Source organism: Pseudochaenichthys georgianus, chromosome 10 (genome assembly GCF_902827115.2).
Source record: "Pseudochaenichthys georgianus chromosome 10, fPseGeo1.2, whole genome shotgun sequence".
Taxonomy (NCBI): Eukaryota; Metazoa; Chordata; class Actinopteri; order Perciformes; family Channichthyidae; genus Pseudochaenichthys; species Pseudochaenichthys georgianus.
Window position 1 is genome coordinate 35,866,866 of NC_047512.1, and position 23,330 is coordinate 35,890,195.

The 23,330-nt window shown below is 41.3% G+C and overlaps 1 protein-coding gene across 1 annotated transcript in view; it reads left to right on the plus strand.

The window, feature by feature from the left end:
- The window catches only part of snx25 (sorting nexin 25), a 128,399-nt gene that overhangs the window by 14,361 nt on the left and 90,708 nt on the right, over positions 1-23,330 (plus strand). The window contains exons 4-5 of the mRNA XM_034092390.1: positions 9,432-9,648; positions 20,377-20,549. Of these exons, the coding sequence (XP_033948281.1) occupies positions 9,432-9,648; positions 20,377-20,549 (390 nt within the window). The remainder of the gene's footprint in view (positions 1-9,431; positions 9,649-20,376; positions 20,550-23,330) is intronic.

The following is a 23,330-nucleotide window of genomic DNA, read 5'->3' on the forward strand; positions in this document are numbered from 1 at the left end:
GAGGCCTCTGCATGCTGCTGCTTTGCCGATTATTTCCGGCAGCTCCAGCATAATGCCACCCAACGCCGGTAGCGCCGTGGCCACGGAGAAGGGGACCACGTGCTCGGCCGCCACCTCTGACTCTCGCTCCGACCCCGTCTCCCCCGTCCGGGGAAGAGGGGGAAGGGGAGAGCCGCACGGCGAGCCATGGAAGGAGACAGGGTAGGAGTCGTCCGACTCCAGCCCCCACTCGCCTCCAGAAACAGGCTGTTGTCCCTGTTCTGGATGGGCCAGTCGTCCTCCGCACCCGCAGCAGCTAGAGCGTCTGCCCTTTGCTTCCTGTCGGATGATGGGAGACGAACACAATGTGAACATGCGATCTGCTGGCTGAGAGCCGCGTCCGCGTGCTCTGGCCCCAGGCAGGATGCGTATATCGGGTGAAAATCGTAGCTCATGATATATCCCGTATTGCATGAAGGACACATGCGGATACGATCATTGCTGCTCATGATTTCTTTCTTGTGCTTCAGTACTGCTGGTTGCTGAAGAAAGGAGGGAGCAGATTGCCGGGCCACCTTCCTATTTATACCGGAAGGAGGCCCGAGGGTGGGGCCCACCTAGCGGGTGGGCGTGGACTACAAGTGTTTCAGTGCTGCGCGGGGGCGCAGAGGGATAACCCCAATAGCGATAGCCTTAGATGGCGAAGCCATATACGAAATAGAACACACACACACACACACACACACACACACACACACACACACACACACACACACACACACACACACACACACACACACACACACACACACACACACACACACACACACACACACACACACACACACACACACACACACACAATGTCTGGCTGCCAAGTGACAGATGGTTCCAGGATTTACACCCAGGGTGTGTAATTACATGTGCTCCTCCCGTGTGTTTTATAAAGGTCTTTGTTTGTAGTGTGGTGCCAGTTTATCATGATATTATTAGGTTCACAGACAACACCTGCTGTTTCAATTATTGTGATAAACCGATTAGATCGGTGCTCTATATATGGATTTACATCAAGCACCCTAGTTCATTGCATTAGCTTAGCAGAATACCTATCATAAGGCTTGTTTGATGATGGCAACAATTATAACAATGATTATTTTTGGTCAATATTTAGATGAGGTTTATTTACATGTTTGAACATTTCCAAAATTAATACCTCAGAGCAACATTTAAATTCAAACTTTATTTATAAAGCCCATTATGACAAAATGCATTCGTCTCAAAGGGCTTTACAGATCAACAAACATGATTGTCAATTTAAAAAGATACAAGGAATATAGAATTCAAATAGAATTCAAAAAACAAATGAAATGGAACCCGCTCTGGAACCGAGCTTAACGGCGTTCTTCGGGGTTAGGCAGGCCAACTTGGTCGCCGGACGTGCGTTCCAGGCGTCGGCAGCAGTGAATAACATCGCGTTGCTGACCAACTCGGTGGTGACGTTGGTCGAACGGTCCACCACCGTAGCTACAGAGGAGGCAGAGGAGATCGCTAAGGCGGCCAGCACGGCACTCACGCTGTGCACAGCTGTGGCAGTCTCCCAGGCTAGGATCACAGCCTGGATGACTCAGATCCAGCGCCACCTCTGGTTGCAACAAGCAGCGGTTACAGAGCCAGCCAGGAAGGTTTTTGCTGGACGCTCCGATCAGCTCGGACGGGCTGTTCGGACCCCAGTTCCTGAGGGAAATAAAAGAAGATTATTTCCCAACATGTTGTCTGAGTCATCAGTTACAAATGTATTTCACATATCCCCCACCCTACGTACTGCAGTGGAAAAGCGACATAAGTGTCCTTGGGCAAGATACTTAATTCAAATCGCTTCCGTAGGCATGTCAACACTAGTGAAGTGTGTGTGTGGGTCCCTTTATTGTCCGGGGCTGGAGGCTACCCAGCAGACAGATCACCAGTCTCACAGGACTAACCCATACATACTAGGGCTGCACGATTTCGAATTGCGATTTTTCTGACAAATATTGCGATTCGATTTGCGATATTTGTTTTTAAGCGACCCAACGGAAGTTTATTGTAAAATGCGGCCATATCTCCGGCTAGGAAGGTCGCATCAACATGCTCCCATCTCTAATCAAATCAAATCAAATCAAATTTTATTTATATAGCACATTTATAAACGATTTTTGGTCGAGCCAAAGTGCTGTACATATAATAAAAATAGCCTACAGTAGAGACACTTTACAGCAAATACAACAGCACAGATTGTTCAGAATATCAGTATGAGAAAAACAACACCCTCTATCCTTAGACCCTCACATCGTACAAGGAAAAACTTCCGGAGAAAAACCCACAGTTTAGAGGGGAAAAATGGGAGAAACCTCAGGGAGAGCAACAGAGGAGGGATCCCTCTCCCAGGACGGACAGACATGCAATAGATGCCGTGTGTAAATCGAAGAGATAATACATTTTGCAGCATAGGTAGACCAAATGTTAGGAAATGCATGTGTCTGTAATAAGAAGATGAATCTACGAAGATGTCAACTATAATCCTGTGGGAGCCTTCAGGGAGGCAGCATGACGAGACCCAGGCAGGACCGCAGAGACAGGTTTAGCCACGACCCGAAGTCCACGACTTAATCCAGAACTCAGGATAGAGGATCCAGGACCACAGCAAGAAGATCAGCCTCGACTCCGGATCCCGGCGTAGATATAGACACAAAACAAGAAAAAATGTGGCTGGGTTAATCGAAACAAGAGAATACACAGACACAGACAGACAGACGAACAAGCACTCCCTTAGAATAAGTTGAGGGCAAAGGGTAGCAAGTAAGAGAGTAAGAAACATAGGTGAAGAGGCACACTCAGGGAACAAAGTCCCCACTGGAGCCTTAGTTGGAAATTGATGAGAGATAGGGAGGCACGCTGTGTCTACGAATTGTAACACTCCCCGGCCTGTCTAAGCCACTCTACAAACCGTTTCCCTCTAATAAAACTCAAGAGGTTAGAGAGGGAAAAGGTCTTGGGTAAATCTCTAGCACCCCCACAGCCAGAGCTTCGAGTGAAAGAACTAAACTTACATGAAACTTCCGTTGGGTTGCAACCTGTTAAACCCCATCCCTGTTTTCAGGTCTCAAAATGACATTTCCAAAACAAATGACCATAACTACACTTCTAAAAGGGGACAATTAATAATCTTTTTTCTTAAAGTAATGATAAACCTGTGAGTTGGATGTAGAAGAGTCAGAATCAATATAGATGTTTTTTATTTTAAAGAAAATTCAGATTGAACATAGTAAAAAAACTGTAAATTATAGTGTCCGTCCAAAAATTATTTTTTACTTATAGTGAAAACCACCCTTGAATGATCAGATGGTAGACAAAAAGCCTTAGGAATCCAAAGTACAACATATAATAAGTACCCTGTATCAAGATTGATGCAAAACATGACAGTGACATTTGACCTTTTTAGAGAGGTTTAGCAAAAAAAACTCCACCTCTGGGGTGATTTAGGTGGAAATGGGCGTTTTTGCCATTTCTCTGGAACCCATTGGTTGATTTTGGTGATTGACATCTCTTTTCAACCGTTAGAGCCAATAGAATCAAAGGGGAATTTCCACATACACACCAACGTTACCAAAAAAAAGTGGGGGCTATGCGCATGCAGTTTTGCCCAGAGCGAAAGCTGTCTCACGCTCTGAAATCTGAAAACGGAAAAGTAGGTTTATTGCTTATGGATTATCAGAAGTCATTTCAAAGTGACACAGACACATTGGATTAACCTTCAGCAGCATTTTTATCATTTTAATGCCATTGAAGACAACTTTTGATCAGACAACAACACAGGTAAGACCTATTGCCGTTTTGGCTACCTAGCGCCAAGTGAGTGATGATATAGATACCTATCGATTCTGTGTACTATCACGATGCTAATCGATGGGTTGGATTTGCAGTTACGATAAGTAATAATGTGTTCTACTGTGTTTTCTGTGCAAGCGCCGTTAGCATTTTTTCGCTCGTGGCTAATTAAAAAAAAAGATCAGTTAGCTGAGTTTCTTCCCGTTACATGGATATGAAACATTCATAGTTTATTAAATATTAAGAAGCCCTCAGACGCTGTTTCCTGCAGATGATGTGTTTTTCCCCCAGGTGGTGGGGGAATGGTGTTCAACAGGTTAAAGTCAAGCCTCAGTTTAAGATTCACCCTGTAATAGATGTGAAACATGTGATGGAGGATTACTAACCTGCAGTGGCGGATTTAGGATTTAGCAGATCCGGGGCTTAGCCCAGGAGTTGTTGAGCGGGGGGTTTGGTGCAGGGGTAATCATCTGCAAGTGCTATTTTTGGGGGACGGACCGAACATCCTTTAGGTTTTTTTTTTTTTTTTTAATATTGAAGTTAAAAGCATCAATCTGGTGCACTTTGAGAGCAAAATTAAACCTACCTTAATAATACCTTAAAGCGGACAAAAGGCACTGGAGAACACTTATTCATTAACACCCTTTTAATGAAGCAAACTAATGTCTTAACACACTCAAATACAGTCAGCAGCTGGTTGAAGTCACTTCAGATCACTGATCCAGGGAACATGCCTCACATCCACTGAAAGAAGAAAATATAAAACAAAATTAAGATTAACCATATAATTAATATGTAAAATGAAATGTATCTTATTCTCTTACATGTGATCCTGGCTGGCACCTCTGCAGTCTTTTACAGCTCTGTTCTTCACTCCGTTCTTCTAATCCTGTTTTCTTCTTTTAGTGTCTTAAAAGTAGACTGAGGTATGAAGGGTTAACGTTACATTTTAGGATAATTTTGAGTCATGTTCTGTATACATACTAACATATAAGGGCATACATAGTGTGGTTACTCCATGTTTACTAGCTATAACATTAACGTGACATCACTCTTTTTCACTTGTTACTCAGTCAGCCAGAGTGCAGATATCACCATTAGCCTGTTATTCACTTTAACGTTAGAAAACCAGCAAAGTAACATTTCAAATAAGATTCACAAACCTGAAACATCATCCATTTCTTCACTGCTGGTGATGACATTGTTGTCAGCTGCTGATACTGCTGCTGCTGCAGCTTGTGGCGCCTGCTTCGATGAAAATAACTTTCTATTATCCATAACTTTATAGGCTATTAGCTTAAAACTTGTCAGGCACTAGAAAGGATCACTTCTTCTTCTTCAGGGGACTGAAGGCTACGCAGTACGCAGGCTACTGTCCCGCAGCGGCTGCCTCTCTGTTGGACTCCGGTACTGCACATTACTCACAAGACGTTTTAAAAAAAGCGCCGCCACTGCTAACCTGACTCAGATGGTTTGTTTCACCAAACCATCTAGGAAAGCTCCATTGGAAGCCATTTGGAAAGGGCAGGCAGACAATGAACAAGACTTAACGTATTCATAATAATTAATTATATTTATTCCATTTGTGCTATTTTGATTCTATAACATGTTTTCTTTCAGGCTTTTGGAAGGAAATCGTACAAAATACACATTTAAGTGTTTATTTTACTATAGTTTGTCTATTTGCGTCTGTAGATTTCTCCTAAATTCACCAAAAGTTAGCATTCTAACGTAACATAAAGTACCGCGACCGCTGTGTGTACCATGTCAACAGAAATATCGTTGGAAAGCTCCGTCTCTCCTGCACAATCTCATCGGATCCAAATATGGTCATTTCCTTTGTATCAGCAACCAATCGTGAAAGCACAAAGGGGTCTTAAACCAAGAAACGAAATCTCATTGGCTGGTGTCAATTTCTGACCACGTGATTCATTCAGATGCGTCACGTGGTGTGCTAAAACACTTCCTTGTTAGCTTTCCGCTAGAAATTGAAATCTCAAAATGGCAAAAGAACGGCGAAAAAAACGTTCACAGAGAAGACGACAACAATTGTCACTTGCACGAAGCAAGGTTATACAAAAAACAAATGACCCAGAACATGAAATACCTTCACGGAGTGCGTCGATGCGCAAGCTGTCATCCAAAGAACAGGAGGGTTTAGCTAGCGCCTCACTGCAATCTTTTAAGGTCGTTTTCTCAAAATGAGTTTTTTCTCCTACTCCGAGTTTGAAATTTCAACTTCAGTAGCATGTCCATACACCAAACCTTCCAGTTATATTCCTATCAATATTATGAAGGCTTTTAGAGAAGGGTTTGTTCATATATCATTCATAGCCTGAATTATACAACATTGTATACCTAAAAACATGGCGAAAAATGATATTTTAGGGCTGTTGACAGTATTTTCTGATTTATGGAGTGATAAAAAGAGATATCCAATATCCCTTCTGTAAGCCTTAGATACTAATATGACTACAAAATGAAACAAGAGTTTTGAACCTGGCTTTATCCAAAGTTCAGATTTCGATTCCTGAAATGTGAGATAATTGATAATTGGCATATTTAAACATGCTATTTCAGAAAACTTGTAATACAAAAAACAATTGCCTTATTCTAAGTAATTAACTGGAGAAAATTCTAGCTGATACCTTTTTAAGTTAAAAAAATTACCCTATTCACCTGGGGTGTCTCGCCTTAAGGTGATCAACGCAGGGCTGTGACTCTCTTTGTTTCAAATCTACAGTAATGGGCCATCGGAATGGGACAAAACTCTCCCATCCCCCCTCTGTTCTCCAGCATTGCCGGTCTGAAAGGGTCTGTGGAAATATCAAACTTTTAATTAAAGTTTTAAAAACAGTGACGGTGTCCAAAATCAGAGGTGGAAGAAGTATTCCGATTATTTACCTAGGTAATAATACTTGTTAGAAGTAAATGTCCTGCATTCAAAATTGTCAATTGCCCAATTGAAAAGTATTATCATCTGAAAGTAAAATTAATCATTATGTTATAAGTATTAAATACATATAAGTATTTTTACAACTTATATTTAGAAATACTCCGTTGTAATTATTGATGCATAAATGTGTTCATCCATTCAATGTGGCATCTGCTATAATGGGGTTAGTGCAGTGGTTCTCCATCTTTTTCTGGCATTCCCCACTTTGAACAGGTGGGCCTTTTCAAGCCCCACCTGTTCCTTGCCGCTCCAATAAAATGGTAGGCCAAGCTTAAAATTGTCAAATATATCGTTCTATAACAGGGGTCTCCAATCTTTTTTAGGATGAGAGCTTCTTTAAAAAAATAAAACAAGTCGTGAGCTACTTTTACTCCTCTTTTTCTGTTTTTTGCTGTGTATATATTTATCACATTTTAACATTATTATATGCTTACCTTTAACCTTTGTGTGCTGTTTGGATCTGTGGGACCGGTTTTCAGTGAAAAGAAAATGTATGATTTTTTTAAAAATGTTGAAGTTAAATGCATCAATCTGATCATGCACTTTGAGCACAAAATGAATTTATGGATACATCTCTCAACACTCATATGAAAGGGAGCTGTATACTTTTCAATAATCCAAACATCTTTAGAATATGATCACAACCAATAACAAATAATTTACACTTGTGTATTCTTATCTTATGTTACCTATATAGCATTCTTTCTTTTTTATTTATGCATATTTTACTAATCACTCCCCTTTTAACCCGTTTACTGTCCTATAGTACACATTGGAATGATGATTTCTTACTTGATTGATCGCTGTTGTGTCTGTGTGTGAGAGCGTTTCACATGTGTGTATGATAGATATTTACATATGTCTGCAAATGACTTTGGTTTCAGTTGTGTGTGTGTGTGAGCAGGCTCGGATTGGCCATCAGGAGGTTCAGGACTTTTCCCGTTGGGCCGCTGCCGTTAGTGGGCCGCTGGTGGGCCGCTGGTTCTGGCATAGGTGTACCGTGGACTTTCACAGCGCCGCCGCCGCATCCGCCGCCGCATCCGCCGCCGCAAACACTAATAATCTCCTGTTCATCGCGTCCATTCGCGACCCACCTATCACATCTCTGCGCCCCACACTTTGAGAAACGCTGGGTTAGTGTATGATATTACTTAATAATACAACACATTATAATACATAATAATGTATAAGTTAATTTACTTCGGTCTACTGTACTGTGTAAAAACACCACAACAATATTACAAAAATGATACTGCATATTGTGAAATAAGTGTAAACATTTACATTATTATGATTATTTAATATATAAGGAATATATATGATTGAATTACAATTAAGATAATAAGATTAGATATACTTTATTTGATCTAAAATATTGATGTTTTTTCGTTATAGTTAAAACCATAACAAATAAGTGATTTAAATGCTATTCAGCAAACACAACTGCAGAGCTGCAAACATTACTGAAGTACTGAAAGTCCAGGAAACAATCTGAAGACCAAAGTTCACCCAGTTGTCTTTGTGTATTTGTGAATGAAGCGCCATCTCATGGTTAAATCCTGAAATTGAACAAATGGCGAAATCTGGCAACGCCCTTTTAAGAAATAGTGGGAGGGCTTTAAAATCCCAGCCACTGGGATCCGCTGGATTTCTGGTTGGAATCCGCTGGGTGGAGTGCATTCTAGCGTGCTACATCTGTAGGTATCCATGGTAAAAAAAAAGTGAATAAGTAGCGGTATTTCAAAAGTAGTATCCAGTCATAACTACATTATACAATTCTAATAAAAAAAAACGGCTGTCTGCCTCTTTCTAGCATGTCTATTCATTCTGTTTAAACCTGTGATTTTATAGGGCCGTCCATTTTGCCCCATTAGTTGACTATGTAAGAATTTTGTTGTCATATGTTATGCTATTTTTTTATGCTTAATGGCACATCTATGGGTAAAACATATTTAGAAGTAAAGTAGTGTTTTTGCTGGATTGTTTGCCTACCACTTTATATTTATCAATTAAATCACCTAATACATTGGTCTTTATGATTGTTAGTTGAGGTAGACTTTATTCGAGGACGGCCCTAATCTTTCCATAGTTGCAGATACACATCAGACTACACTAATATGATCACTAATAATCTATTTGTAGAATTATATTCCAGTGGGGGCTGTGTAGAATTGTTTCCCAATGTGATATAAACATTTAGAATGCCTCCGTAGCTTTCTAAAGTCAAACTGTATTGAATAAAGATAGAAGAAATAATTTCCAAAATGAAACACGTTTCTATCTAACACACAATCTGTTTCACTACACATTTGTTGCCAGTCATCCCTTTTTTTAATACAACTTTCCATTGCTGTCAAAAACGTTTGCTTTTCACACACAAAGGCAGGCCCACACAACAGAGTTATATCCATTATGGATACAATTGAATTTAGTCATTAAATCGGACCAATTGCTTTAATCACATTTTTGTTTATATTTGTATTACTGAGAGGATGTCGTAAAAAAGCACATGCAAAGCTTATTTCAAAAACCTCAATAGAGGTGAAGGAAAACAACAACACCTTCGGTAAAGCACTAATTACAAAACACACAACATTATATTCTATTTCTCTCTCCCTCTGTCTCTCCGCAGTGTTTGACTTTGCCTACAGAGACTACATCCTGTCCTGGTACATCCCTCTGAGTCACGATGAGGGCCAGTTGTACTGCATGCTGTCGGAGGACTGGTGGCAGATGATTGGTCAGTTGAGAACCCGGCTAGCTGACATCGACGTCGTCAATGTGGTGTGTTACGACACCATCCGAATCCTGCACACACACTTCACTGACCTCAAGGCTGCATCTGCAAGGTACAAACACACGTACAATTGTAAAGAGTTGGGGTCTGAGTTAGGGTATGCAACATTAGTTACTGCTTCGGTGTTGCAAGGTGTTCATCAAGTAAACCTAAGTCTTTTACACTTCTGACTCACTGCTGACTCACTGTTTAATGTCAGCGTTGTTTTTTTATTTAAATGTGAAGAAAAACCATAATCAACCAACCGACCGACCGACCAACCGACTGACCAATCAATTCAGTCTATTCAAGTTAAAAATACAAGTTCTATCGTAATAATACAAACATAAGAATATAATGTAAAACTGTGCAATTTGAACATTACAAATACAAATGTATTCAAATAACATAACAAAATAAATTATATTAAGTAAAATGTGTAATAAAATAAAATAAAACATATTAATAAAAACACAAGAAGTTAAAGTAAGAATGTGAACATTGTGCTAACATGTTGTATTACAATACATAGAGTGGTGAATAAGTATTATTATTAGTATTATTGGGGCGGTTTTGGCGCAGTGGTTAGAGCGTTGATCATCAGATCAAGGGGCGTTGGTGAACCAGTTCGAAACCCGCCTCGGCCGCCACTGCGTCAGGCCGTTGTGTCCTTGGACACTTTACCCGCATTTGCTCCTGTGGGTAATGTCCACAGTAATGACTCTTACATGTCTGATATGTGTAATGTGTAATTGTAAAGCGCTTTGAGCACCTGTAAAAGCGCTCTAATAAAAAATGTAATTTATTATTAATAAGAAGCTCTGTGAAACGGGCCCATACACTAAACAGACAGTATTTAAAATATATCAGAGTTATTTAATTGGAGACAGTTCATGTATTACAACAAAATAGCATTCATTTCATCAGTGTAAACATTTTAAAATAGGTTATGTATAATCAAAGAGACATTCTTATGTGTGCAGAGAGGGTAAAATGATGGCAGTTCAGTACTGTCACTGTGTAAATAACATCAAAATGGTTTGCCTCCATTTTTTCTCCAGAAAGCAGCTGCCAGGTACACTCAGAGACTGTGATGATTCATACACTCTGCTTTCATTATCCTGGCGAGAGCAGCGAGACTTGTGATTTGATCACACTCTAGATATGTCTGGCCTCCCTCGGCTTTAATACTTTAGGAACAATGTAGCAGCAGTGTACCGATTAAACTCCCAATGAATATATTGGCTCAGAGGCTGTGTTTGGCTCATCATTTTGACGCCAAGAGTCCATACTGAAGCTAGAGTTCTACAATGTTTAATAAAGAGAATAAAACAAACGATAAACTAAAGCGCGACCGTACAGTCAACAGTAATATCTGAGCAAAATTACCCACAAACCTCGACTTACAGGTGCCCTAGATACCATAAACCACACTGAGGTGACGATTACAGGATGTTGTCAAACACCAAGGCCAGCTGTGTAAAGAATATTGATAATAAAAACAATAAACAAAGGCCAACTAAGCATTTTGGCTCAGTGCTGCAAATGTATTCAGAACCTTTACTTAAAGGGGACCTATCATGCAAAATGCACCTTTGTACGTCTTTTATACATGTGTCCTCGGTGTTCCAGGGAACTCACCAAGTGTCAGAAAACACAACCCTCTCTATTTTCCTCCTTCGCCAAATCTCTAAAAAAGGGGCTGCAACGGATCTGAAAAAAACGGATCCAGATTCCAATACTTTTCTACGTCACAAAGAAGTGCTCCGCTTATTGGTCAACTCTCCACCTATCAGGGGAATGAGCCACGGCCACGTGCATTGCCAAACCTCTCATTCGCATATAGGCTATCGGCAGGCTAAATAATCAACACCCCAGTCACATCTGTGTTTTTGCCTGCTCTTGCCAGGATGTCTAAGCCAGTTAAACGTTGTGCTGTTGTTGGCTGCAAGACTCGGGACAGGGGACTGCATGCAATGCCATCAGTGGAAAAAGAAATTTATCTGTGGCTAGACTTCATTTACAAGGGACATGTGCCAGAAGACCACGGAAGATTTCTGTTTGTGTGTTCCAAACATTTTACCACGGACATGTTTATTAACTTCTCTCAAGTCCAACACGGATATGCCTCCAAACTAATGCTAAACCCGGGATCAATACCAACCATCCGGGACCAGGCCAGTGAGGACACATCCAATTTTGAAGCTGTAAGTTTTTATTTAGCGGTGTTTTTCCTGATAAAGCTATCTCTAGCTTGTAGCATGTAGCATGTAGCTTCGCCGTATCAATGTCGCCTCAAACCCAAATAGTAATCGGTTAGGTGTTTATATATTTTTGTAGCATTTTATTTTGTACCCTCCGCAGTCTTTGCTTTGTCATTTGAATTATCAGGCATTTGCTAACATGTTCAGACATACTGCCGTAATGGCGATCTGTGTGAAGGCTGTAAAGCCACGCCCTAGGCGATAACACAAGTATTTATTCTCCTATTTATTAGTATTTTGTATCCTCTACAATCATATTGAGTAAGTTATAATAACAAACGTAATCTTCTGTAGGCAAGTGCCGTTTTTTCCAGCGTTATATGTAAACGCTTTTGTGATTGTAGTCTGTAAGAACGATCAGATATCATCGATCTGTAAGCTAAGCTACGCTACGCTACGCTAATGAGACATGCCGTGTTTTGCAGCGTTATATGTAAAAGCTTTTGTGTGTTTACTTGTTTGCGCACATGAATATAAATGGGAGTGTGTTAGGATACAACACTGTGTATGTATGCGAGGGGGGACACACACCACGAGTAAAACTGAGCTAAAGCCCCGTCGGTCTGTTGTTGTTGACAAGGCCTTACCTTTAGCAACAGGCTAATTAGTGGCTAGCACTCATTACAGTCAGTCTACTGAGCTCAGCCCCTCTCCAACACATCACCTGCATTGAGTCAGAAACACAGCATGCACGTTACGGTTCAAAACTAACTCAGATTGGAAAAGGCTAAATAGAGAGCTTTGCTAAATAGAGAGTTTTGCTAAATAGAGAGTTTTAGCCCCATCTTTTGGGATTTCAGACTATATTTATCCAAATAGTATTTTCTCATCCTGAATACTAAGTTGAGATGATTTTGTTCTAACTATGTGTTCTTCTTTACAGGCCAGCACCTCACATACTTACTAATTAGTGACAATTTGTACATCCTTTGCTATTATTTACATTTTTTTTTATCATGGCGGAAATGAAAGACTGTACCTGGCAGCCCTGCACTACAATGAAAACGCTGAGCGTGCACAAGCCACTACATCCACTGGAAACCCTCTGTATAAACTGCAGTTCCCAAAGGCCGGGAAGGGAGAATGCAGAGCAAAACCAGTAAAGACTGACCCCACATTCCGTAAGTGTTTAAAATATTTATTATACAACTATTTACAAATATAAAATAAAAAAATTAGAAAGAAGTTTCAGTTTTTTACATGCATATACTAATCTAAACCACATTTTTTGTTGTGCTTTTTTTACCATTGCACAGCCCTACGTGGCCAACTTGATGGACCTCATCTTCGACCAAGTCTTTGTGGACCCTGCACCATTATGAGCGACCTGACAGGGAGGAGGTCATCGCCGGGTATGCTACACGGTTCAATTTGGCTGCTGTCTGAACCCAACATCGACATTTCACGGATCAGGAAACTCCCTGCGTATTAGTGATGGGAATTCCGATTCCCTTCAGGGACACGAATCTTTTGATTCAGTTCACTTGAAAGATTCGTTCACTGATTCGTTCACCGGTTCGCGAACGACTTCTGGTGATTTGCACGTTCGCGAACGATTCGTCTTTGTACTTAATTCGTTCAGTGAGTCTTCACTACTGCCGAAGTCCGTACAAGAAGTTTGCTGGCGTAACATTTATGATATTAAAACACATTTTACACCTCACCTTGTTGCCCCATGAATTATGCTCTGGGAATAGGCTACATATTATTTAAGAAATATAATTGGCCATTGTTAAATCTCTCATAAATGTGTGCCTGACTATACGATGTATTACAGCAGGCTAGCACGTTATACTTTCAAACCCATGCTATGTGCTTAAATCCCAAAGCATTAAACTCCATTTGGGCGAGTTCAAAGTGAATACAAAAATATATCCTCTACATCGGTGACGATTTATTCATATTCTATAGTATGTACCCATCTATGTTTACCTTTAGCTAGCGGCTAAGCTAGTGGGACGCTACGGAGCCCAGCTATCCGCCCTCTGAAGCTTTTAGGGCCGACAGGGAGAGGAGAATGTCCCGCTAACGCTGTGTGTGTGTTTCACATGAGCGGGACGCTATGGAGCTCAGGTATCCGCCATCTGAAGCTTTTAGGGCCGACAGGGGGAGGAGAATACAAAGTGTATGTGTGTATTTATCGCTAAGCTAGCTGGACGCTACGGTTCAGGTATCCGTCCTCTTTATTGCGGACAGGTTGAGGAGGGTGTGTGTGTGTGTGTGTGTGTGTGTGTGTGTGTGTGTGTGTGTGTGTGTGTGTGTGTGTGTGTGTGTGTGTGTGTGTGTGTGTGTGTGTGTGTGTGTGTGTGTGTGTGTGTGTGTGTGTGTGTGTGTGTGTGTGTGTGTGTGTGTGTGTGTGTGTGTGGTGTGTGTGTGTGTGTGTGTGTGTGTGTGTGTGTGTGTGTGTGTGTGTGTGTGTGTGTGTGTGTGTGTGTGTGTGTGTGTGTGTGTGTGTGTGTGTGTGTGTGTGTGTGTGTGTGTGTGTGTGTGTGTGTGTGTGTGTGTGTGCTCTGATTACAGTAGCTACACTGTAGGAAACAGTTCTGAACTGTTTCCGCCAGTTCTTTAAGCTTCTCTTTAGCGGCGACTCAAACAAACAATCGAATCGTTTTGTGGGAGGAATCAGTTCATCTCGTTCACTTCAAAGATTCGTTCAAAAAGAACGAATCGTCGCGAACGACCCATCACTACTGCGTATCCTGAGGACAACGCAGGCCGGAAACACCACTCTGATCCTGCGTCCAAGGAAGCCCCAGCACCAGCTCACAAAGCTTCTGTAAAAATATTTAGTGTCATTTATACAAAATACAAGTAGGCTACATTTAGTTTTTTATATGGGTTTTTTTAACCGTTGATTTTGACAATAAAGTTCCAAGTTGATATCAAAATGTGTCGTGATTATTCATGTTTGGATGGGTAAAGAATATTCTGATTTCAAAAGCATAAGGTTGTGTGTGTGTGGACCTTTTTGTCGTACACATGGGTGTGTTATGCCATTGCTGTGTAGTATATAATAGTACAATGACAGAATGAAAGATTGCATAAAGCCATATACACCAGTATTTATTTCCATGAACAATATTAGCATTCGTTTTACAATTTCAGTCAAACAACAAACAAACAACAACAAACCACTCACTGCTCTATTTGTCTCAACTGTAGTCCACCATGTTCAGCTCTGTAAATATGCAACGCATTTTGCAGGGAGAACACATTTAGGCACACAGGCTCCAATCCAGGATGGTCCACCATACAGGTTACAGAGTCCTCAAGTTACTGCATCCGTCTTGACACATTGTGATAAACATATATTGAATGACATGTGAAAAATGTATTTAAACAGACAACTTAGTAAAGCTATCAAAAATGTTACCTGTGGTATCTCCATGCAGCACACATTCTCCGTTCAGAAGGCATCGTGGCGCAATTTGCACAAAGAAGTCAATAACTGAGCTTTTAAAAACACATGAAACTACACACATTGCTGACAACTGAGGTGTTGTTGGAGTTATACTTTTTATCATCCTAAGTTATTCAACTTTCCAACGGTTGTTGCAGGATGTTGGAAGAAAAGGACTGTAAACTATTAAACGCAATGAGGCCATTGTATATATGCTGAAAATATGAATGTCTCCCTTTATAAATATATATATATCGCTGTTTTTGCGTTACAAACTGTACACATTGCATTCTTGCTAATTAGCCAAAATATGAACGGAATAAGGAGCAAGCATCGTAACAGAGTAAAATAAATAGGGACAACAGCTTGTCAGCTAACCATTCAGAAACGTCCTGCTGCAACCGAGATTTTTGCACCTCCACCAAAACCTCCGCTGCTTCAGGGTCAGTTTCTGGATCAAATTGATAGTATGCTTGAACACATGCATTGCTCTGAGATGACATGTTTATTCGACACTCGTAATCACAGCAAGCATGGTAACGTGACTCTCGCCGGCTCATGCCTGCTCTTCTGCAGGGGGGCGTGGTCAGCTGCTGCTCAGAATTTTCAAAGACGGGCTTGGAATAAAGCGAAAATGAGCGAAACGAGGCATGTCTAAAAAATGATCTGTTTGGTATTTTGAAAAATAAAATGTATAAATATACCTTATATAGGTATGGTCATACACTATATCATTTAAATATAGCATGATAGGTCTCCTTTAAGTTAAATTACCAATGTGACAAATACATGTAAAAATACTCTTATTACACATAAAAGTCCTGAATAAAAATAGTAGTAGCAGCATGTCAAAACTGCATTGCATAATGCAGCCATTCATACAAATACCATATTTATACCAACAGAAAAAACAAGATGCATTTCGGAGACACATTCTCCCCGTTACCTGCAGAAGGAAGCCATGCACGCAACGCAGCCCGACTCTGTTTAACTCCAGGCGACTTTCTGCCACTTTCCTCCGTGGTGCAGTGCTGATCGTTTCACCACGGAGGAAAGCCTATGGGCCTACCCATAATGAGCTGCACAAATGCCGCAGTTTTTGCGTGGCTGTGTATTTAGTTGAAAGCCCTGTGGCGATCTGCTCATCTCATCTAAATAATATGCTACAAAGGGGCGGACTGGCCATCTGTGTGTTGAACTTTCCTGTCGGCTCCCAGACCGTAGTCGAGGAGGGCAGAAGCAACAAGCTTCAGGTTCAATAACCCACTTAAGCAATCATACACGAGAGGCCGTTCTTGAACAGGCGCACGGACAGGCGTACTCAAAGCAAAGCGTACTGCCGCAGTACTGTCGTACCAATAATGACGTTCAATAATGACGTTCAAGAACGGCCTCAAGTGTATGATTGCGATTCTATTACACAAACTATCATTGTAATCAACAATATCGTAAAATAATTTTATAATGTGGGCTAATTTGCTCCCAAACCTACGCTTTCTGCTTGAGTTAATCTCCGTCAGAAAGTAGTTCCTAGAAAGTAGTTCCCATGGTAACGATAGCCGATCAATCGAACACTCCTGCTACCCCGCTTACAGTTATTGATATAATTATAGTAAATAATATATTAACCAATTTATTGAAAACGATTTATTGAAAACAATTCTTGAATTAGGCTATTTAAATATCTGAGTAATCACTGTGTGGGATTAGCGGAACAAATCAAATCAGGCTGTCCATGGTGCTGAAACATTTTGGGTTCAGAATGAAGGTGGATGTTCATGCTGCCATTAAAAGTGCAATTCTTGAAACAGCTCTCCATGAGCTCCATGCCAGACTTTTTTGCAGGTGGTGCTGTGGTGTTCACGGGTAGGACTACGTTATAGGAAGAGCTTTCCTCCAGTGGCCGCTTCATGGCGTGTCCCGGACCGGCAAAAAGCGCGTTGCTCCACATCTTTCTATTGTCTAGAGATGGAGCCCAGTAGCTGCGAAGCGATGACTCGTTTTTATGTCCGCTAACGGACATGATTTCTCTGGCCTCCAACCCAACAAATCAAAATTCACTTTAAAATCTGACATTTTGTAGCTACTGATTTCCAACGAGAGACAATGTATAACAGTGTAACGGCTGTGTGTCGCTAAACGTCGCTATGGAAACCACACGATGTAGGCTCATGGAAGTAGTTTCGGTAGGCTAGTGGCGTGTGTAGGCCACTGGATACTTTGTGATTAGGCACGTTCTATTTGATCGTTGTTTGATTGTGGAATCAAACACGCCTATTGACCAATCAGAGAGCAAGTGACAACGCACGCCGCCGTGTGTAGGGGCCGTAACGGCCCGTCCACACAGCGGCGTGCGTTGACGCTTGCCGGCGGGCATGTCTGACACTCGACCAACAACCAATCACATGAATCTCCCGCCCCTGACACACAAGCAGCGGTTTGATTGGCTAGAGCTTGTACTGGCATATTATTTGATTGGCTGACGCTTTTGCCGAGGTGTCAAAGGTTAAACATTGCTCAACTTTTGCAGCGAGCCACGATGCAGTTCGGCTAAAAGTGACGTCACCCCATTCAAAGTGAATGGGCAGAAGCGTTGGAAGCTTCAACGCACGCCGCTGTGTGGACGGGCCGTAAGTGCCTCCACTCTCTCGTGCACCCGCTAGCTGCCAGAGCATGTGAGAAGACGAGAAGCATGGCTGCAAGTGGGAGTGCAACTGCCGCTGCACCTCGGCTTGTTGACAAAAAAGACGCCAGAAGCGAAAAACTAATTCCAGTCATTTATTTTATTTATTGTTCTCATTGTTTAAAAGTTTGTGTTATGGTTCTGGTGTGAAATAAAGCACAATAATGACATTTAAGACCGTTTCCCTTTTTTAAGAAAAGTATCGAAAAAGAATCAGAATCGCAATTCTTGACTTGGTATCGGTATCGAAACCAAAATGTTGGTATCGTGACAACACTACAGTTGGGTTTGCTTTTCAAACTGGGACAAGAAAACAGCGGAGAAGTAACGGAGCAGAAACCCTCCTTTTTAGGCAGCGGTCCAGACATAGACATCAAACGGCAAAACATATTCAGTGTGCAGTTCCTTTGGCAATAGGGCAGGGATATCTAGATACTTTCCAAGGTTTGACATAATGAATTGTGCTACTTTTAAAGCAAGCAACGATGTTTTCAAATCTGTAATCAAAAAGGTCTGCAAAAACGCTATCGAAGCAGTTCCTGCCGTTGCTACATCGTTCAAACAATAACATTCACCTAAACGACGACATGCAGAGCTACGTGAAGAGCAGGTAGACCAACTGGAGAAGTACCACCATTCAAAAGCTTTCTGATGCGGGTCTTGAAACAAAGCAGAGAAATTATGACCGTTAGTGGCCACAGGTGCGAAAGCTGTCTCCAGAGCTACTGGAAGCCAAATCTCGGGGACCGGAGAAAGTGGAGCAATATTCTCGCCATGCCAAGCAACAGCCTAGAACAACCTCAACCTATACAAGTAACCACGTAAGCCATTCTACTGATGCTGGACAGTTTTTCAGTGGGTGCACAATAAATGGCAACAAACACATGAATGTAAATAAATAGCCAAATAATCGATCAACGCTCTCTGTCTAATATGTTCGCTAGCTTTTAGTGTTGCAACCACCTCGCACTATGTTTCGTGCAGAAGGCAACGGAGTGACTATTTTATTTTGAACATCATTATTTACTAATAAAAACTATTTAAATTAGAGTGTGTATTTTTCTTTCATATTGCCACACTTGGTAACCGTTTTATAAAAGCAATAGCTCACGACAGGCCATGGTATATAATCAGTATATCACAGCTAAGGGGCGTGGTTCGGCCCGACGCGAAGCGGAGGGTCGACAACCCCCTTAAATATATAACCAGGGCCGTCCCTGGCCAACTTGGGGCCCCAAGTGACATTGTAAGATGAGCCCCCCCCCCCCCCCAACCGACGGGGGTGAACACATTTTTTTTGGGAAACAAAGTACTTTGCAAATATAATTCCTGTTTATTATTATTATCAACAAAGTTACTTTTTTATACTGTGAGGTAAATGGTAAATGTGCATGTATGCGTTTACAGGTGAATACGTCTGCATTTCCTGCCAAATACTAGCCTCAAAAAGATTAAAATATAATTAATGCAAATAAACTACTTCTAATAATAACAATCATAATCAATTCAATAATATAAATACTATATTATTTTATCATAGCACGGAGAACTGCGCTGAGAACTGCGCACAAGCCGAGCTCATAAGCCTCGTAAGCTTACACACCTTCCGGCGCAGACTGAAGACTCATCTCTTTCGACTCCACTTCGAGCGATAGAACTATTAACAAAGCACTTATATACTAATAAAGGGCTGGCTTATCTAAAGCCAGTTGAGTAGCACTTGAAATGTTTTTGCTATATGAAGCCTGATGTACTTATATGATTCTGTTTTCTTCAAGTTTGTATTTTGTTGGTCGAACGCACTTATTGTAAGTCGCTTTGGATAAAATGCAATGTAATGTAATGTAAATAAGCCGAGGCCCCCTGCGCAATGTGAGGCCCCATGCAGCCTGCATGATCGGCCTGTAGGGAGGGACGGCCCTGTATATAACTGCATTAGATCAACGTTTTCAGACTTTTCCCTTTAATCTTGGATTTTTTGTGAGATATTTCATCAAGTTTAGAGGAAAAAATCTTCACTTTGTAGAACTCAAAGACATCTGAGATGTGATCCCATCTTATTGGGTTTTTGTAGTACATCAGAAGTCACATTTTTTTAAACTACTGGTTTCATCTTTAACAATGTGATACATTTAAAAGCTTGTATATAATGCTTTGTGTATGATCTTAAATGTTGTAACTAAAGCTGCCAAAAACATGAAGTAGAGTAAAAAATTATTTCTTCAGAGGTGCAGATAATTTCATGAAGTGGCATGAAATGGAAATACTCAAGTACCTCTTAAGAATTAAGTACAGAGCGTGTCCTGTTCAGTTTTATTAGCACTCACAGTGAGATGTCACACCACTGAATATGAATAACAGTAGCAGTGTTATCTGCCAGAATACAGCTCTGTCTCTTTTTGCTTGTATCTCCATTTTAATGTGTGTGTGTCTCTCCCATGGGTGTGTATCCAGACCGGAGGAGTGCACTCGGCCGTTTCCTCTCCACCCCTGCTTGGTGAGTCCGGACTCTGAGCTGGCCTTCCTCCGCTGTGTAGCCAGAATCCTGCTGCTGTGTCTGCTGCCACAGAAGGATGCCAAGTCCCACACACTACGCTGCTGCCTCACAGAAGTCATCACTACCAAAGGTACTGGGAGTGTGTGTGCAAGTACGGAATATACTTTTTTAGAAATCTAGAAGAAAACCGTGCATGTTACTGATCCCATGCAGTTTGCTTAGAGGAGGAGGAGTAGAGGATGCCACAGTCACTTTAACTGACTTACTTTTTAAAATTGGTCTCATGCTAGACTTCTAATCCTATTGGCTGTATTCTTGATTTGGGTAACAAAAAGGACACAAAAGTGAGAGTATGTGTAATTCTGTCTGACCAAGTAAGCGTCTACACTGCTTACCTACAAGGATGTGAGTTTTTACTATTATTTTTCATACTATACACAAATATGTTTCAGTGTAGGTGGGAAAATAAGAGAAGTTTAAAGGAGGTGGACATATTATGCTCATTTTCAGGTTCATATTTGTATTTTGTGCCTCTACTGGGTCATGTTTCCATGCTTTAATGTTCAAAAATCTCTTTATTTTTCACATACTGCTGCAGCACCTCTTTTCACCCTCTGTCTGAAACCAGAGCCCAGTCTGCTCTGATTGGTTTGCTGGCCAGCTCTCTTGTGATTGGTCAACTGCCTTGAGATGTCCCGCCCCTTAGCCTATCACAAACAATGTGTTAGAGTGCTAGCCAATAGAAGCGTGAGTGTTACGTAGTGACGTCATTATGATAAGGAAGTAAACAAAGTAGTTCAATGGAGGCGTTTTCGGGGGGGGACACACACACACAGGGATTTTAGCATTTGCAGACCATTTACATTAGGGGTCGGCAACCCTTGGCACGCGTGCCAATGGTGGCATCATAACCAGTGGGTCACTAGGAATAAGTGGAATAAGTGTGCAAAATATTAAAATGTTATTTTCGGATCCTGAAAGAGACCGCCACTGTTACCTGCAGAAGGAAGCCATGCACGCAACGCAGCCCCGCTCTCTTTAACTCCAGGTGACTTTCTGCCGCTTTCCTCCGTGGTGCAGTGCCGATCATTTCACCACAGAGGAAAGCACTTCACAAATTGCAGTAGCCTACCCATAAGGAGCTGTACAAATGCCGCAGTTATTGCATGGCTGTGTCTTTAGTTGAAAGCCCAGTGGCGATCTGCTCATCTCTCATCGAAATAACATGCTACACATGTGTATTCTGGAGAATCACAGAACGGACGGTCGTCCTTATTATTATGCTGTTTAAACCAATTATTTAAATTTGTTTGTTAAATTCGGCATCGTGTAAGTTAGGGATGCTCCGATCGGCCGCTGATCGATATCGGCCGATACTCACTTTCTGCCGATCGATCGGTGCTCTCTAAAAATGCCGATCGCGAGAGCCGATCACATGATGTAAAATACATGACACTTTTCTCTGTGCGCGGCAAAACAAGCTCGCCAAAATGGCTTCACCAGTCTGGCAGTATTTTAAGGTGTCCGAAAATGACAACAAAATAGCGGTATGCAACGTGTGTGAAGCAGAAATCCTGCAGCTCCACCCGCTGTGACGGACCGGTGAGCAGAGCAAAACACTCAAGAGTTGGACCTAACACACTTGGCTATTTTATCTAGCCAAGAACAGCGTTCAGTTATTATGCTCCAAATATCTGGAACAAACTCCCAGAAACCTGCAGGTCCGCTGCAACTCTGACTACTTTTAAATCCAGGCTGAAGACTTTTCTTTTTGTAGCTGCTTTTAATTGAACTATTCATATCTTGGACTGCACTGTAACTTTTATCCTAGTACTTTTTCTTTTAATGTTTAATTGAACTATTCATATCTTAGACTACACTGTAACTTTTATCCATGTATTTTTTCTTTTAATGTTTCTTTTATTAGCTTTTCTTTTAATGACTGATTTTAAATGCCATTTTCTTAATGTCTTTAATAAAGCACTTTGAATTGCCTTGTATTGAAAAGTGCTATATAAATAAACTTGCCTTGCCTGGCCTTACTTCTGGAACAAGCTAAACTAGTTATAAATAACTATAAATAATTCTTCACTGTCGGGTAGGGATGGGTATCGTTAGCAGGGGTAGACATTAACGGCCCGTCCACACTACAGCTTCAAAAAAAGCTTGGAGCTGGGCGTGTCTGAAGCTCGACAATCAATCAATCAATCAATGTTTATTTATATAGCCCAATATCACAAATGTTACATTTGTCTCAGTGGTCTTCACAGTGTGTACAGAATATCAGTATGACAATACGACACCCTCTGTCCTTAGACCCTCACATCGTACAAGGAAAAACTTCCAAAGAAAACCCAGTTTAAAGGGAAAAATGGGAGAAACCTCAGGGAGAGCAACAGAGGAAGGATCCCTCTCCCAGGACGGACAGACGTGCAATAGATGCCGTGTGTAAATTGAAAAGATAATACATTTGCAACATAGGTAGTCCAAATGTTTGGAAATGCATGCGTGTATAATAGGAAGATGAATCCACGAGGATATCCATCCAGGACCGATGATCCAGGACCACAGCCACGACTCAAGATCCAGCGCTCGCGATCCAGGACACAGGACCGCAGGATCATCCATGACTCCGGATCCCAGCGTATATAGACACCAAAAAGAAAGACATTTGGGGAAGCTGGGTTAATCGGAACATGAGAGTACACGGGTATAGACAGAGAGAAGGAAGAAGTAAGATGTCCCCCGACAAACTAAGCCTATATCAGCAAAACTAGGGGCTGAATCTAATCAGCCCTAACTATAAGCTTTATCAAAAAGGAAGGTCTTAAGCGCACTCTTAAAAACGGATAGGGTGTCTGCCGCCCGAACACAAACTGGAAGCTGATTCCACAAATGTGGAGCTTGATAA